At 42.8% G+C, this 16,529-nt stretch overlaps 2 protein-coding genes across 2 annotated transcripts; one reads left to right on the forward strand and one right to left on the reverse strand.

The window, feature by feature from the left end:
- Positions 1–927: 927 nt before the first annotated feature.
- polr2j (RNA polymerase II subunit J) lies at positions 928–4,214 on the forward strand. Its single transcript, XM_059329582.1, has 3 exons — positions 928–1,106; positions 3,395–3,503; positions 4,039–4,214. The coding sequence occupies exons 1-3, from the start codon at positions 964–966 to the stop codon at positions 4,138–4,140; spliced, it is 354 nt and encodes a 117-aa protein (XP_059185565.1). The 5' UTR covers positions 928–963; the 3' UTR covers positions 4,141–4,214.
- A 3,887-nt stretch (positions 4,215–8,101) lies between these two features.
- On the reverse strand, positions 8,102–16,398 carry LOC131969197 (deoxynucleotidyltransferase terminal-interacting protein 1). The gene is made up of 13 exons (XM_059330375.1): positions 16,013–16,398; positions 14,874–14,944; positions 14,581–14,677; positions 13,722–13,820; positions 13,570–13,629; positions 13,440–13,496; positions 13,311–13,369; positions 13,200–13,242; positions 12,970–13,028; positions 12,554–12,614; positions 9,432–9,503; positions 8,398–8,453; positions 8,102–8,313 (listed from the first exon to the last, which is right to left on the reverse strand). Exons 1-13 carry the CDS (start codon positions 16,085–16,087, stop codon positions 8,205–8,207), a joined length of 918 nt encoding a protein of 305 aa, XP_059186358.1. The 5' UTR covers positions 16,088–16,398; the 3' UTR covers positions 8,102–8,204.
- Between the last annotated feature and the right edge of the window lie 131 nt (positions 16,399–16,529).

Raw genomic sequence — 16,529 nt, forward strand, 5'->3', positions numbered from 1 at the left:
GTGAATATCAATGTTCAATGTGGATGTGCTGGATGGTGTGCGTACCTTATGAAAAGCTAGTGTTTTATGGACTTGCAGACGTTGTAGTGGTCTGCATGTAATGTGCAAATTCTGTTATTCGCATGCTAAGCAGAGATTTAGCTTTATTCACTTCTTACGTTGCATTAATGTAATTCAGGGATTACATTCATGTTGCTTAGCGTAATGCCCATAATCATTTGATATGAGATACTTACATGCAATTGGGTTCATGTTAAGGTACTTTTAGTGCAGCATACTGCGTTATGTGCAATTAGCATGCTAAGCGGAGATTTAAGCCCTTTTTGTCGCATCAGTTTGATCCATTGAAAACAGTAAAAACAAAACTTTATTAACTGACAGCTAAGCATGATCCGGACGGAAAGATAGTGTTTCTGTGTTATTTAAGGTTACACTAGCAAGAGGCATTAGCCAACACTAATTTGTTTTTACATTCTTTATCGATCTTGGCTAAACCAACATAAACTGCTGGTGCTCTATATATTTTTGTCACGGTTTAAAATGTCTTCCTTGTTCTGTGCGTTTTGTATTGTTTGTATAATATAATCTTCACAAATAAAGATGTCTTATATCTTATATGTCTTATGTCTTATATATATATGTATGTGTGTGTGTGTGTGTGTGTGTGTGTGTGTGTGTGTGTGTGTGAGAGAGAGACTAATAGTAATATAAGAAGATTAAAGCTTCTATCAGATGAAACATTAAAGTCTGAATAATAATAAAGTGAGAACAGAATCATCTCGTGTTAATAATGTATATATAATATATGTGTTGATGTTTATATTTGTTTACTGTTGATGTTTATACTTGTTTACTGATCAGCTGTGCTCGCTGTGACCTCTGGCCTCTGGCAGGAGGGGGGCGCTGCAGGCGGAAACAGCGGACCGGAAGCCTTGTCGGTGTTTCCGGTCGGTAGTCGGTAAAATGAACGCGCCTCCTGCTTTCGAGTCGTTCCTGCTGTTCGAGGGAGAGAAGAAGATCAGCATCACCAAGGACACCAAGGTCCCCAACGCCTGCCTCTTCACCCTCAACAAGGAGGACCACACGCTGGGCAACATCATCCGGGCGTAAGAGACAGCTAACAGAGGCTAGCAGGCTAACGGGAGCTAACAGAGGCTAGCAGGCTAACAGAGGCTAATAGGAGCTATCAGAGGCTAGCAGTCTATATATAAGAGGGTAACAGGCTAACAGTAGATAACAGCGGCTAACAGAGCTAACCGAGGCTAATATGGTAACAGCGGCTAAAGCACAGTCTTTTTTTGACAATAAGAATTTACAATTTACACATTATTCTTGCCAGGGGGTTAGAGAAAGACAAACACACACAACAACAGACAAACACCAATACCAAAACAGAAATCCGGAGTAAACACAGGGTAAGAAGAAAGACCGAAACAAAAACAAAACAACATGATGTATAAGTCATCAATCATTATAGTATCTGTCCAGAATAAAGTCAGTTTTCAGAGCCTTCTTGCTCTTCAGTCCATTAATAGAAGTTATTTTATTATTATTATTCAGTGTTTCCCCTACATCGCCGCTGCTGAAATTTCGCATGATCATTAATATCAATGCGCCACAAAATGATTACTTGCCCTGTGTGAGCACAACAACACACAATGTTATTTTCGACTTGTTTTGAGTCATCAACGAGAGCATCAAATCCTGTCGGACCCTCTTAGGACATTAACGTAAAAGGTAACGTTCAAGCTTATAAACAACAATCAACAATCTATATATAACGAGTAGCGCAGGTAACGTAACGTCAACATAACAGCGTAGGGTAGTGAGCGGCAGTGTTGCCAACTCAGCGACTTTGTCGCTAGGTTTCAGTGACTTTTCAGACCCCCCTAGCAACTATTTTTTTAAAAAGGGACGAGCGACAAATCTAGCGACTTTTTCTGGTGTCAGTGGAGACTCGTTCTTACTCCTTTTAATGAGCTTTCGGCCCCCGCAACCCGTTAAGAGGAGTAAGAACGAGTGGAAGTGGCTCAATCCTCCTGCAGCAGTCTGCCAGCTGCAGGCACAGAGCCAGAGGGGATGTTAACCCCTTAGCGTTTAGTTAGCAAACGCTGGCTGGTTTAACGTCAGTGTCTGTTTTGGGTCACTTTACCCTGTTCCGAGGCCGGATTAAGGAGGAGGGTTGAAATTGTGACAGAAGACCGTGCACTTGCAGTTCTAAACATATTTAGGGTGCTTTTTACTCAATTTTTGTCTTCCCCACAACGTTATTCCTCTCTCCATTACAAGTACATGCACATGGTAAATTATGCAAATTAGGCGATGACTTCATTTAGCGACTTCTAGCGACTTTTTGGACAGGCAATAGCATCTTTCCTTACTGAGGAGTTGGCAACACTGCTCATGGCCACGGACACGACAGCACCGCTGCAGAAATATATTCCAGGGGAAACACTGTTATTAATAGAATTGCAGTATTGCTCCAGTTCCTGTAGAAAGTGAACAGCTGGTTTGGAGTCAGTTCATTTCTACTTCTGTATGTGAAACTTTCCTAAAAATAGAAGTAGCTGTACCAAAAAAATCAAGGTCTTTTCTCTCTCATTTTCTTCAAAACAAATAATAATAATGTCTTTTTTCTTTAAAGTGGATTGATCGTCCAGTTTTCCTGTTGACAACATTTTGCACATCCCTCCAGAATATTGGAGCATATCCATGCCAACAGTCTGCCGGGTCAGTGGTCCCTGGTCAGTGCGGGCTCCCTGGCAGGTTAAATAGACTAAGATGATAATAAATAGCTGTGTTTAGGCCGGTGTGCTAACAGGCTAACTCATTGATTCTTCTGGAGGCAATCTCAGCCGAAACAGTCGCTAAAAATCTTCCATATGATATTTTGACGTGTAAAAGGTAAAACATCTGTTTACTTTAAACACAATTCAATCAGAAATGTTGAACATCAGTTCTCTGAAGCATAATAAATATGACATTAGAGAGAGTTGGTTCACCTGGACAGGTGAAGATTATAACAGGGCTCACACATAGAGACAGATAATCAGGCTCTCATACACTCCTACGGGACATTCAGAGTCACCAGTTAAACTTAGCTGCATGTTTTTGGACTGTGGGAGGAAGCCCTAACAGGCTAACTCAGCAGATTAAAATCAGATGATGATGTTTAGATCTTTACTTAACCAGTAAACACACTAATTATTACTTTTATTAATCAAATCAAAATTACTTTATTCATCCCGAGGGGAAATTCAGTAATACTAAACACTAAAACATTCTTTTCAGATAGAAACTCTGATACCAGCTGGAGTTATCTAATTTTGTGTGTGTGTGTGTGTGTGTGTGTGTGTGTGTGTGTGTGTGTGTGTGTGTGTGTGTGTGTGTGTAGTCAGCTGTTGAAGGATCCTCAGGTTCTGTTTGCTGGTTATAAAGTTCCCCATCCACTGGAACACAAAATCGTCATCAGAGTCCAGACCACACCTGACTACAGCCCACAGGTACCACACACACACCAGATTCACGATAATTACGATATCGTTCCATATATAAAAATGGACATGATAGTTGTTTTCTGGACTCAATATATTGACTTTTTGTGTTGTGTTTAAAGTAATGCTGCAAATGTTTGACAGGCAGTACGAATTGCCGGGGGAAAAAAAAACCCCAAGCAGCCATTCCAGCTGTTTGTTATTTTAATAATAAAATACATAATGATTATCTCGGTGCCTGAAAGTCTATTTTATTTGTTTTGGTTATAGTTTATTTATTTGTTTTCTTTATCTAGGATATTTTAATATTTCTTTTCCACATTCCAGTTAAAATGTTTAATATTCTCCAGATTTAAAAATTCATGCTGAGGAAAAGGATGGACTTATTATGCTCTAATAGGGTTATAAAACTAAAACATCGATACAACAATACTATAGTTTATCTTGATAGTTTCTGGTAAAATATATCGTCCTAAAAAATGTGTTATCATGACAGGCCTACACACAGGTAACACACCCCCAGCTGACTGTGTTCTGTTGACAGGAAGCGTTCACCAACGCCATCACAGATCTGATCAGCGAGCTGTCTCTGCTGGAGGAACGCTTCAGAGTCGCCATCAAAGACAAACAGGAAGGGATCGAGTGACCTCACACCCCCTGATGATGTCACTTCCTGTCTGTTTGTTTTTGTAAATAAAATATGTGATGTCACAACCCGCAGGACTTGTTTGCTCTTTTTTTTCTTTAAAAACAGCGACAACAATAACAACAGAAGCAATATGATCAATATCCACCCTCTGATTGGCTCATGTGGCTGAGGGTTGGGGTCAGAGGTCGGCGTCTCTCTGAGTCTCCATGGCTCGTTGCATCTTGTCGACCATCCAGATACGAACAGAAAACGGCCTCAGCTCGTCCATCCTGATGTCAGAACTGTCCCTGCGCGCACACACACACACACACACACGTTAAAATGGCAACCACGTCAGGAGAGGGTTACAGAAAGGTTCACGATGTGATTAGCAGCTGGGTTGTTTACTGTAAAGATCATGTAATCCCTGAAAAGACTGTGAAATATATCCTAACAACAAGCCTTGGGTGTCCAAGTCCCTTAAAATGCTACTACATCAAAAGAACGGCATTTAGGGAAGGGAATACAGATGTACTTTGCAGCTTGCAAAAAGACATCAAACGGGAAGTCAGGGCTGGTAAAATGAGGTATAAAGCTAAGATTGAGGCTCAGCTCAAAATGAACAACCTTGGCTCTGCCTGGGAGAGCATGAAGGCCATTTTAAGTCCCAAAGATGATAAGCTGAAGAATATAGAGTTAAATGGCTACCCTTCAGGCCTGCAGTTGGCTCAGGAACTAAATACATTTTATGTGCGGTTTGACACGCAAGTATTTTATGATAAACATGTTGAGCTCAGAAAAAGACTCATGTCTGCACCTTCCTTTACCCCCTCCTTTGACGAGGGCAGTGTGGTAAAGTGCTTTAAAAGCTGTAAACCAAGAAAGAGTCCAGGCCCAGGTAGAATCTGTAGCTGTCTGCTTACTGTTTGAGCAGAACAATTAGGCCCTATTTTTTTACTATATTTTTCAGTTGTCTCTTATCCAGCAGAAGGTTCCATTATTATGGAAACAGTCCACTGTGGTGCCTGTGGCCAAAGGTCATCATCCAAGGTTTTAAATTACTTCAGGCCTGTGGCCTTAATTTCTTTAGTTATGAAGTTTTTCGAGACATTGATTAAAAGGGAGCTCCTGAATAGGACAGAGCATATTTTAGATCCTCTTCAGTTTGCTATAGGGCCAAGAGGGGTGTTCATGATGCTTCACTTACTTAATTGAATTATGTATTGAAACACCTCGAAAACAATAAGACTCATGCCAGGCTGCTTTTTGTTGATTTCTCCTCAGCCTTCAACACCATCTAGCCACATACAGTATGTTGGTTGAGAAATTAATTGACAACTTTAATTTAGGCCTTGTTGGATGGGTGCTTCATTTTCTCACAAACAGAACCCAGAAAGTGAGGGCAAACACAACTCTGTCAAAGGAGCTGACCACATCCACCGGCTCGCCCAAGGGCTGCGTCCTTTCCCCTCTTTTGTACATCTTGTATACAGATGATTGTTGTAGCCACCATGTAAACAGACACATCATTCAATTTCAAATCAAATCAAACTTTATTTATATAGTGCTTTTCATACATATAAATGCAACACAAAGTGCTTTACAAAAAATATGAATTAAAACAGACAATAAAAATGACAAAACCCACCCACAGCACATATTGATTGACAGTGTAGAGACATGGCAAGGCACCGAGGATCCAGATGAGGAAAAAGCAACCTGTGGGAGCATTCACACTGAGAGGCGGCAGAGCCCACAGCCATAGAGGTCTCCACACATGGTGCAGAGCCGCCTCGTCCCCCGAGCCCAGGGAATCTCCAAGATGACATCCCCACGGGTAGACCGAACACACACCCCAGTGCGGAGGCCCCCATGAGGGGAAAATTTGCAGATGATTCTGTAATTGTTAGCCTTCTCGAGGACAAAGAGGACAGACATGGCCCTATTGTAAATTATTTTATTTGTTGGTGCAACGATGCTTTCCTTCAACCTAATGTTACCAAAACTAAAGATGTGTGTATTCATTTTAGACAGCATGCTCCAGCAGCCCCCCAGAGCAGTGTCATAAATGGCCAAGTAGTGGATGTGGTGACCACCTATAAGTATCTTGGCACCATTTTTTTCCTTTTCTATCATTTGCTGGTATGGCATCCTTGGAACTTAACATAAAAATTCCCTATAGGGCACTGTGAAGGTTGCTAGCCAATTGGCCCAAGTTGGGACAAATAAACTATACTTGACTTGACTTGACTTCAGGGTCAGTCTGTAGGGCGGTGTGTTCAGGTTCAGTCTCACAGTAGGACGGTGCGTTCAGGGGCAGTCTGTAAAGAGTTTCCTCACCATCTTCGCGCCTGTCGCTCTCATGTAGTGTCTCTCTGCCAGCCACTGTTTATCTGCTGCATACTCACACACGCACCCACCCCCACACACACCACACCTGTTAGTTTTCCTCGTCTTTTAGAAAGAACCTTTTCGGTCACCACAGGTAATTCTTCCTCATCAGCTCACATTACCTGTGGTATACTGCAAGGTTCTATTTTAGGTCCAAATTTATTCTCTATTTATATGCTCCCTCTTGGCCAGATCATTGAACGCCGCAATGTTTCTGTCCATTGTTATGACACACAGATATAGCTCCCCCTGAGACCTGCTGATCCAAGAAGCCTTGCTGCTGTTTTAGACTGTCTTAGCGATGTGAACTGGCACAACATCTCCTGAAACTAAATAACTCAAAATCTGAAGTCATATTGCTTAATCCTCCCATCCACACCAGCTCCATCCTAACCTCACTTGGTCCCTATGCCAACTGCCCATTATCTAGGAGTCATTTTGACTCAAACCTCAACTTCGGAAAACATATCAATAAAGTAGTTCAATCCTGTTTCCTTCAATTCAAAACCATATCCAGAATCAAAAAAATCATTTCCCGCTCCGATGTGGAAAAAGTCATTCATACACTCATATTCTCCAGATTAGATTACTGCAACTCATAAACCACAAATCACTCTCACCTCCAACTGGTTCAACATGCAGCAGCTCGGCTTCTCACTGGTTTTAACCCAGATTTAAGCTTCTCTTCACTGGCTCCCTGTTTGTATTAGAATAGATCTAAATTTTAAGATTTTACTGATCACTTTTAAAGCACGTCAGGGGCATTTCAGAGATATTGATAAAGATAGGATAATTCTTCCATACAGCCTTAGGTCCTAAGGCTCGCTGAATCACAGAATTCTTTTAAGTCACTTCTCAAAACACATTTTTACAGACTTGCATTCATGTGATGCTGGATCTTTTTAACTTGTGGTATTTTTTTTTCATTGCTGGTTTATTTTTGCCTGAGTTTTATTCATGCTTGTTCTGTCAAAGTACTTTGTGAACAATGTTTTTATTTGCTATATAAATAAAGGTATTATTATTATTAGTATAGCCCCAAGGTAACACGCCCCCCCCCAGCTGACTGTGTTCTGTTTACAGGAAGAGTGCAATATTATAATACATAATGATTATCTCAGTGCCTGCCAGTGCTTTATTTATCTAGGGTATTTTAATATTTCTTCTCCACATTTTTTTTTTTTTTTTTGGCATGTGGGAAAGGGCTCAGAGCCGGATTCTAACCCGGGCTGCCTGCTCACGAGGACTAAGCCTCTATGGTATGCACTCTACCAGGGATGCCACCGGAGACGCCCATCTTTTTCACGTTATACAACTAAAACAATATCGATACAACAATACTACAGTTTATCCTTATAGTTTTTGGGAAATATATCACCCCCTGCTGACTGTGTTCTGTTGACAGGAAGCGTTCACCAACACCATCACAGATCTCATCAGCGAGCTGTCTCTGCTGGAGGAACGCTTCAGAGTCGCCATCAAAGACAAACAGGAAGGGATCGAGTGACTTCATACCCCCTGATGATGTCACTTCCTGTCTGAGTGTTTGTTTTTGTAAATAAAATGTGTAATGTCACAACCTGCAGGACTTGTTTGTTTTTTATTTATTTAAAAACAGCAACAACAATAACAAAAGAAGCAATATGATCAATATCCACCCTCTGATTGGCTCATGTGGCTGAGGGTTGGGGTCAGAGGTCGGCGTCTCTCTGAGCCTCCATGGCTCGTTGCATCTTGTCGACCATCCAGAGAGGAACAGAGAACGGCTTCAGCTCGTCCATCCTAACGTCAGGACAGTCCCTGCACACACACACACACACAGGTTACCATGGCAACCACGTCAAGTGAGGGTTACCATGGAGACAGTAGTGACCAGAGACTCACTTGTACTCGTCACTGCGAGACAAATCCTGTATGTCCTCCTCGATCAGCAGGTAGGCCTTAAATCACACACACACACACACACACATCAGTCTGACAGTAGGGCGGTACGTTCAGGTGCAGTCTGACAGTAGGGCGTTCAGGTTCAGTCTGACAGTAGGGCGGTGAGTTCAGGTGCAGTCTGACAGTAGGGCGTTCAGGTTCAGTCTGACAGTAGGGCGGTGAGTTCAGGATCAGTCTGACAGTAGGGCGGTACGTTCAGGTGCAGTCTGACAGTAGGGCGTTCAGGTTCAGTCTGACAGTAGGGCGGTGAGTTCAGGTTCAGTCTGACAGTAGGGCGGTGAGTTCAGGTTCAGTCTGACAGTAGGGCGGTGAGTTCAGGTTCAGTCTGACAGTAGGGCGGTGAGTTCAGGATCAGTCTGACAGTAGGGCGGTACGTTCAGGTGCAGTCTGACAGTAGGGCGTTCAGGTTCAGTCTGACAGTAGGGCGGTGAGTTCAGGTGCAGTCTGACAGTAGGGCGTTCAGGTTCAGTCTGACAGTAGGGCGGTGAGTTCAGGTTCAGTCTGACAGTAGGGCGGTACGTTCAGGTGCAGTCTGACAGTAGGGCGTTCAGGTTCAGTCTGACAGTAGGGCGGTGAGTTCAGGATCAGTCTGACAGTAGGGCGGTACGTTCAGGTGCAGTCTGACAGTAGGGCGTTCAGGTTCAGTCTGACAGTAGGGCGGTGAGTTCAGGTTCAGTCTGACAGTAGAGCGGTGAGTTCAGGTTCAGTCTGACAGTAGGGCGGTGCGTTCAGGGTCAGTCTGACAGTAGGGCGGTGCATTCAGGATCAGTCTGACAGTAGGGCGGTTCTTTCAGGGTCAGTCTGACAGTAGGGCGGTGCGTTCAGGTTCAGTCTGACAGTAGGGCGGTGCGTTCAGGTTCAGTCTGACAGTAGGGCGGTGCGTTCAGGTTCAGTCCGACAGTAAGCAGTGCGTTCAGGTTCAGTCCGACAGTAGGGCGGTGAGCTCAGGTGCAGTCTGTAAAGAGTTTCCTCACCATCTTCCCACCCGTCGCTCTCATGTGGTGTCTCTCTGCCAGCCACTGTTTATCCTTCGCATCTGCTGCATACTGACACACACACACACACACACACACACACACACACACACACACACACTTATTGACTTCAGATTGTAAACATTATAACTATAAACATCAGATTTGATACGTAGTGGCGAGGTGTGACGGCTGACCGTGGCATCCGTATTTATGTTTGTGTATCAATGCTGCGTACGCACAAAAAACATTGCATACGCTGTTTTTCCTGCACACGCCACATGTATGAAAAGTGAACTTGCCTTGAGAATGTGTGGACCGCTGCGCAATGGAAAAAGGAAAAATCCCGTTTTCCACCCTCAATAACCTGTTTTAAATATGAGGGGATAGATGATTTTATTGTTGATCTATTATTATATTTTAGATTTCACCTGCATACTGCTGCTTACTTGTGCAATGACAGTATGTTGAAGTCTCTCTGTTTTTTAAGATTGTATATTTTCTTAAGTCTATATATTCTGCTATTTCCACTATTTCAATCAATAAAGTATTTCTGATTTTGATTAATATGGAGCGCACAAATTTTTCACAGATAACCTGCCTCAATTACTGTGTCAAAGTCCCTATCGCCGATTGTTTCCCCTTTGGTTTAACATGGAGATGTTACCGCTGCAGGTGCACAGCGATCCATGACACACAGATCCCTCTCTCCAGAGAAAAACTTGTGTGGGAAATCCTTTCAGAATAAATCAGATGTTGTGCATATCTGATCCCATATGTGATGTTTAATTGGTACAACAAGTTAATTGTGGCTTATAAACCGATGTGCAAAAATGATTTTGGCATGCATTACGCACTGGCTGCTCTATCGATCTGAAAAATCAACAGTGGTGGAGTTTAGAAGGAGTGTGTGTGGAGGGACCCTTCTGCCATGGTGCGGGTCTCTGATCCGGCTGCAGCCACAGTGAAACCTTGTTGCGGATCCCAGATCTGAGGCACCAAAAAGCATATTTTCCTGCCTCCAACTCGAAAATAACCACGTCCACCCTGCATGCAGTGGCAGCACGTTGATTTGCCTTTTTTTTCGATAATCAGCTTGCATGCCGACGATTTATAGTCATTTGCATGTCATCTGCGTATTTATTTTCAGGAGGAGCCGGGGCGTGGCTGGTGGCTCGTGCATGTGCGCTCAGTTCCACGCTGGTTGGGATGTATCAACAGTGTTTCCCATACATAGACCACCCTGTGGCGCACTGCCACAGAATGGAGACCGACCGCCACAAAATGATTCTGTTTTTTTTCCCTCTCTAGGGGATTAAAAAAAACATGGTTGGACAGAAGAACAGCGTTGCTTTGGGGTCTATAACGTTAGCCTAGGCACAGAAAACACCACACACCGATCCCAGAGCTGGCAAGACTCTCCAGTAATGTTAAGGCATATTGAATGGTTGCTGCAAATGCCGTTAACAGAACGAGAGCCGTCAAAACAGCTGCTTCAAGCTAGCTACATCGAGGGTAGGTTCGCTTCTTGTTTTCAAAGTAAAAGCACAAATCTTTTTAAAGGGCAACGGGCGTTTTATTTTTGTGAATGTAAACCGGAAGTGCGTTGCTCACGCCGGCTAGCTTGAGTAGCGCTGACTTCGTCCGAACAAAATTGTAAACAGCTAGTATTTAGAATTAATGACGCACTGGGGATCTAAATGGCTACTTTCTCGCCTAAATTTTTTTGAAATGTTCACAAAGTGATATATTTAAAGAATGTAGGACTTAAAATACAGCCCTAATATTTGAGTTAGACTACTATTCCCTACAGTCAAATAAAAAAGAAAAGACCACTATTTTTAAGTTGTTATTAATATTATTGTTGTTGTTATCAGTACTTTTTCTGAATATTTCCTGCTTTAATCGAGATGAGAGGATTATTGAAATATTTTTTTCATGGTTAAAACGGCCTCGTCAATAGGGCAAGAAGCAGCATGAGGAGGTATCAGTCTGAAATAATGTTGACAGTCAAATAGCTAGTAAACGTTAATTTATTTCAAATGTTCTATAGGCATCAAACAGTGGTGCTCAGAGAGAAATAGAGCAGCACAGCAGACAAAATGCTCCTGTAAGACAGGCAGCTGCTGAAAGAACAGGTGAGGTGGAAACAGATAGGTGTAGATTTTAAATTAAAAAAACAAGAGTGGGTAAAGTAGCCTTCTCAATTCTGATTTGTCTGTGGCTGTTTGCTGTGTTGTTGTTTTTTTTGGTCTTGTACTGTAGGCTACTACCCAAGGAGGTCCCTTATGAGAGCACTTGAGTTGTTTTTCAGGAAGCCAAGAAAAATTAGGTGTTCTGATAGGGCATGCAAGCTGTGCACCAAATAGGCTACAGTATAAGAACCTGAAAAGAATCTGAATCACGCTTTGTACCTTAGGTAGTTTCTTTATTTTCTTTATTTTATTTGTGTTAATATATTTTATTTTTACATTATTTTATTTTACCCAAAAAGTTAGAACAGGTTATTGGTTGAGGTAGATTTTCAGTTAATTATTTGAAATAAAAACCTCCAATTGAAGTTGTTTTGTGCAAATCATTCCTGTCACAGGATCTTAAGATTGAACTAGTTGGGGTGAGGAATGAAACCAGGCAGGGTTCTGGTAAAAATGTTTTTAGTTGTCTTCTCTTAAAGAACATACTTTTAAAGAAGTATGATTGAGCTGAATAATTCCTAATTCTGTAGCTTTATAATGGTCTCAGCAGGTGACTCCGAAGAACAATAGATACAGGTTTTTTCAAATGGCAGCTTCAGAAAGTGTTGAACGCCACCCGCTGCATAAACCCGATGACCGACTCCATGACATTGTGACACTCGATTCCCCCACCGGTGTCAGTGGAGCACCACAAATTGCTACCTGTTCTGTGGGAAACACTGTATTAAGGAAATGGGCGCAGAACCTGGTGTAAGCACAGTTTGATACATGTGGAGGTGAGTTTGCGTACGTACTTTTCTAGTTTTGGGAGAATGCCATCTTTCAGTATGAAAGCTATGCATTCTTTGATACATGAGGCCCCTGGTCAACATGTTTACATTTAACTGAACAAAACAACTTGTTTACTGTGAAAGTCTGTTTGTTTACCTTGAACAGGTCAGCATGTTTGATGTAGATGCGTCCTCTGGTCCCGCCCATCCCCAGTGCCCTGCAGTGACATCACAGTGACATGTTTACATGTTTTTAAATGTTTAACTCATGTAAATATCACGTAACATTATGTTGATGTTGTTTATGTGATTTTGTTTACGTGATGTTGTTTATGTGATGTTTACGTGATGATGTTGTTTACGTGATGATGTTGCTTATATGTTGTTTACGTGATGATGTTTACATGATGATGTTGTGTACATGTTGTTTACGTGATGATATTGTTCACGTGATGATTATTTACATGATGTTGTTTACGTGATGATGTTGTTTACATGTTGTTTACGTAATGATTTCTACTTGTGTTTACATGTTGTTTACATGATGATGTCGTTTACGTCTTGTTGACTCACTTGTTGGCTCTGGAGCCGAGAACAAACGTGCTGCTCTCGTTCAGTCTGGACGGCTCCCACTGAAACACAGAGCAGGTCACTACTGCTACAAGCTAACAGATGCTAACATGCCTGCTACAAGCTAACAGATGCTAACAGCACTGCTACAAGGTAACAGATGCTATCAGCCATAACAGATGCTAGTGTCCTTTGCACTGTTAGCTCTGCTGCTAACTAACCAGGTGACTCACCTTTGGGCCTTCTCTCTTGATGGGGTCAGACTTGAGCTTCACTCTGAGGAGGAGATTCACAGGTGAGTCAGGTGTTCTGATCTACTTGGATAATGATGATGTCATACTCACTGCGTGGAGAAGGTGTGAGGTCGGTCAGAGACGGCGGACACACCTGGACGAGTCCTTCTCTGTGGACACACAATGACCACAGGTTAGTCTGTCACCTGTCTACCTGTGGTGAGCAACTAGGTGAGTTACCTTCTTGAGCAGGGGGCTTCCTCTCTGGCTGTAGTCCTCCTCAGCAGGTCTGGACCTCTGGAGAACAACAACAGGTCAGAACCAGAACCAGGTCACATCATGATCTGTCTTCTCATTGGTCCCTTCTTACCTTGATGGCGACCTCTGACCCCGCCCTCTTCACCTCCGCCTCTGGAAACAGCTGCTTGGCCTGGTGATGACATCAGAGGAAACCATGATAACCACACTGACAGACAGACGGCTTAGGTCAAAGGTCATGTGACCGACAGGAAGTGACCTCACATGTTCCAGAACGTTTCTGCAGGCCTCTCTGATCAGCTGATCGGTCTGAACGTCCTCACCAACGTTCTCTTTCACGTTTGCCGCTGCTTTCTCAAAGAACTGCAACAAAAACACACCTGGTTACAACTGCTCACACATGGTGACACCTGGTTACACATGGAAACACCTGGTGACACCTGCTCACACCTGCTCACACCTGGTGACACCTGCTCACATCTGGTTACACCTGCTCACACCTGGCGACACCTGCTCACACCTGGTTAAACCTGGTGTCACTTGGTTACGCCTGGTTACACTTGCTCACACCTGGTTACACCTTCTCATACATGGTTAAACCTGGTGACACCTGGTTACACCTGCTCACACCTGGTGTCATTTAGTTACACCTGGTCACACCTGGTTACACCTGGTGACACCTGCTCACATCTGGTTACACCTGCTCACACTGGGGGACACTTGTTACACCTGGTGACACCTGGTAACGCCTACTCAGATCTGGTTACACCTGGTGACACCTGGGTTCACCCGGCAACACCTGCTCACACCTGGTGACACTTGGCTACACCTGGTGACACCTGCTCACATCTGGTTAAACCTGGTAACACTTCTTACACCTGATGACACCTGGTTACACCTGCTCACACCTGGTTACACCTGGTGACACCTGCTCACACCTGGTTAAACCTGTTCACACCTGGTTACACCTGCTCACACCTGCTCACATCTGGTTAAACCTGGTGACACCTGGTAACACCTGCTCACACATAGTTACACCTGGTGACACCTGTTCACACCTGGTGACACTCGGTTACACCTGCTCACACCTGGTTACAGCCCCACCCGAAGTGTGACCTCTGACCTTGTGGTACTTCCTGAACACAGCCATGATGTCATCATTGAAGCTGGGCTGAAGCACTGCCCTCAACAGGTCCATGGACACCTGAGGATCAGTGTAACTACACACACACACACACACACACACACAGTTAATGACAACAGTATGAACTGCTACAAACCAGTGCCAATAGCAGAGTAATAACAGTGAAATACCAGTGCAATATCAGTTTAATAACAGTACAATATCCATGCAATGTCAGTGTAATAACAGTGTCATATCAGCACAGTGTAGTTTGAGTAGAAACAGTTTCTGACCTGACGGTCATGTGTGAGCGGCGACCTCGTCTGTGGATCTGACGATGTTTGATCATCAGGTTCCACGGCTTCTACAGACAGATAGGCAGAGAGAAGGACAGACAGACAGAAAGATAGAGAGAGAGAGAGGCAGAGAGACGGACAGACAGACAGAGAGAAAAAGAGACAGAGACAGAAAGAGAGAGACACAGACAGACAGATTAATGGATCAATAACAAAATAATAAATAATTTAACTTTATCAGGTAAAAGAAACATTTGATAAAAAATAGTTTCAGTTTAATATTTTTATTCTTCAGAGTCACTAAAACAGTTTAAACATTTTAACATTTAAAACTAAAACATTTTAACCCATAAGAACCCAGACCCAGTAATCCTTAAAGGAAAATTATGGGGGATATATCACAGACCAAGTGGACCACATAGAATACATTTATGATGTTTTTAAAAAAAATACTACCCCTAAATGTCAAAGATCTGTGATGTGACATATATGTCACATTGGGCGTTTATGGTATTCATGTTTATGATATTTCTTATTTTAAAATGAATAAAGTAGACACATTTCTGCTTACAGAAACACAAATTTGCCTTTTTCTTTGCATCTCCACAACATATTAAAAAATGTGACATTAATAGTTCTGTTAGACAACAAATTCCATTTCAGATTTGTTTTCAAGTAGCAAAATAATAATAAATCAGTAATAAATAAATAAGTGTAAATAAATAACACTGCCTCATTTGACGGCTTCTCAACTGTAGCTGTAGAACACTGAAAAACAAACTTATGTACTTGAGAAAACATACATGGTGCTAAAAAACAAAACATGCTGAAGGCAAACAAAACTTTTGTATAATCAGCACCATGTTTGAACAATTTGTCTCAGTTCTCTATTAAGCATCTTCAGCAGTTTAGCCTAGGCCAAAAGGTAAGGGTGTTGAGTATGTGTCGCTTAGGGATTTAATGAGTTAAGGTCAAGCATAAAGCTGAATACGGGAGATTCTAGAAGATGTAAAGTGTTTGTTACACCCGTGTCACCGTGGGTTCTTATGGGTTAAACATTTTACTGAGTTACTGATTTAAATGAAGACTTGCAGCTAGCTAAGCTAACGGTGCTAGCCGTTAGCTCCGGGCCGTACCGGGCTCTGCTCCGGCGGCTCCGGTCCGTCCTGCTCCAGCCAGTCCCGGCCTCCCTCGCTGCGATGGGCTCCCATGATCCAAACGGTGCTGACCGGTCCGGTTCCGACCGAGCTAACGGCTCCTCTGCGGGCTAGGCTAACAGCAGCTAAAGCGAACAGTGGCTCTGTTTAATCTGCGGAGGTTTCCGGTTCGTTTTCGGTTGTTTCGGTGAGTCACCGCGCTGAAACAAGCGCCAAGAGGCGGACAGATGTTTACCGATCAGCTGGTCAGCGATAATCGATAATGATTCCCGATATTTGTTTCAGGACGTTTCTCCGTTTCCGGTAGCTAGCAGTTTCCCGGTCAGTCCCTTCAGAATAAAAGCATTATCTCCCCGAATCCAAAGATGTTTTTTATAATAATAATGTATATAAATAATAAAAACAGCGAATTTAATGTGGAGATATGAATCTGAATTAAGACTAGGTAAGAATCCTTGGCTTTTTTAACCTTTTATTTCCTTTTTAACTAACACTG

The sequence above is a fragment of the Centropristis striata genome, chromosome 3, assembly GCF_030273125.1.
Source record: "Centropristis striata isolate RG_2023a ecotype Rhode Island chromosome 3, C.striata_1.0, whole genome shotgun sequence".
Lineage (NCBI taxonomy): Eukaryota > Metazoa > Chordata > Actinopteri > Perciformes > Serranidae > Centropristis > Centropristis striata.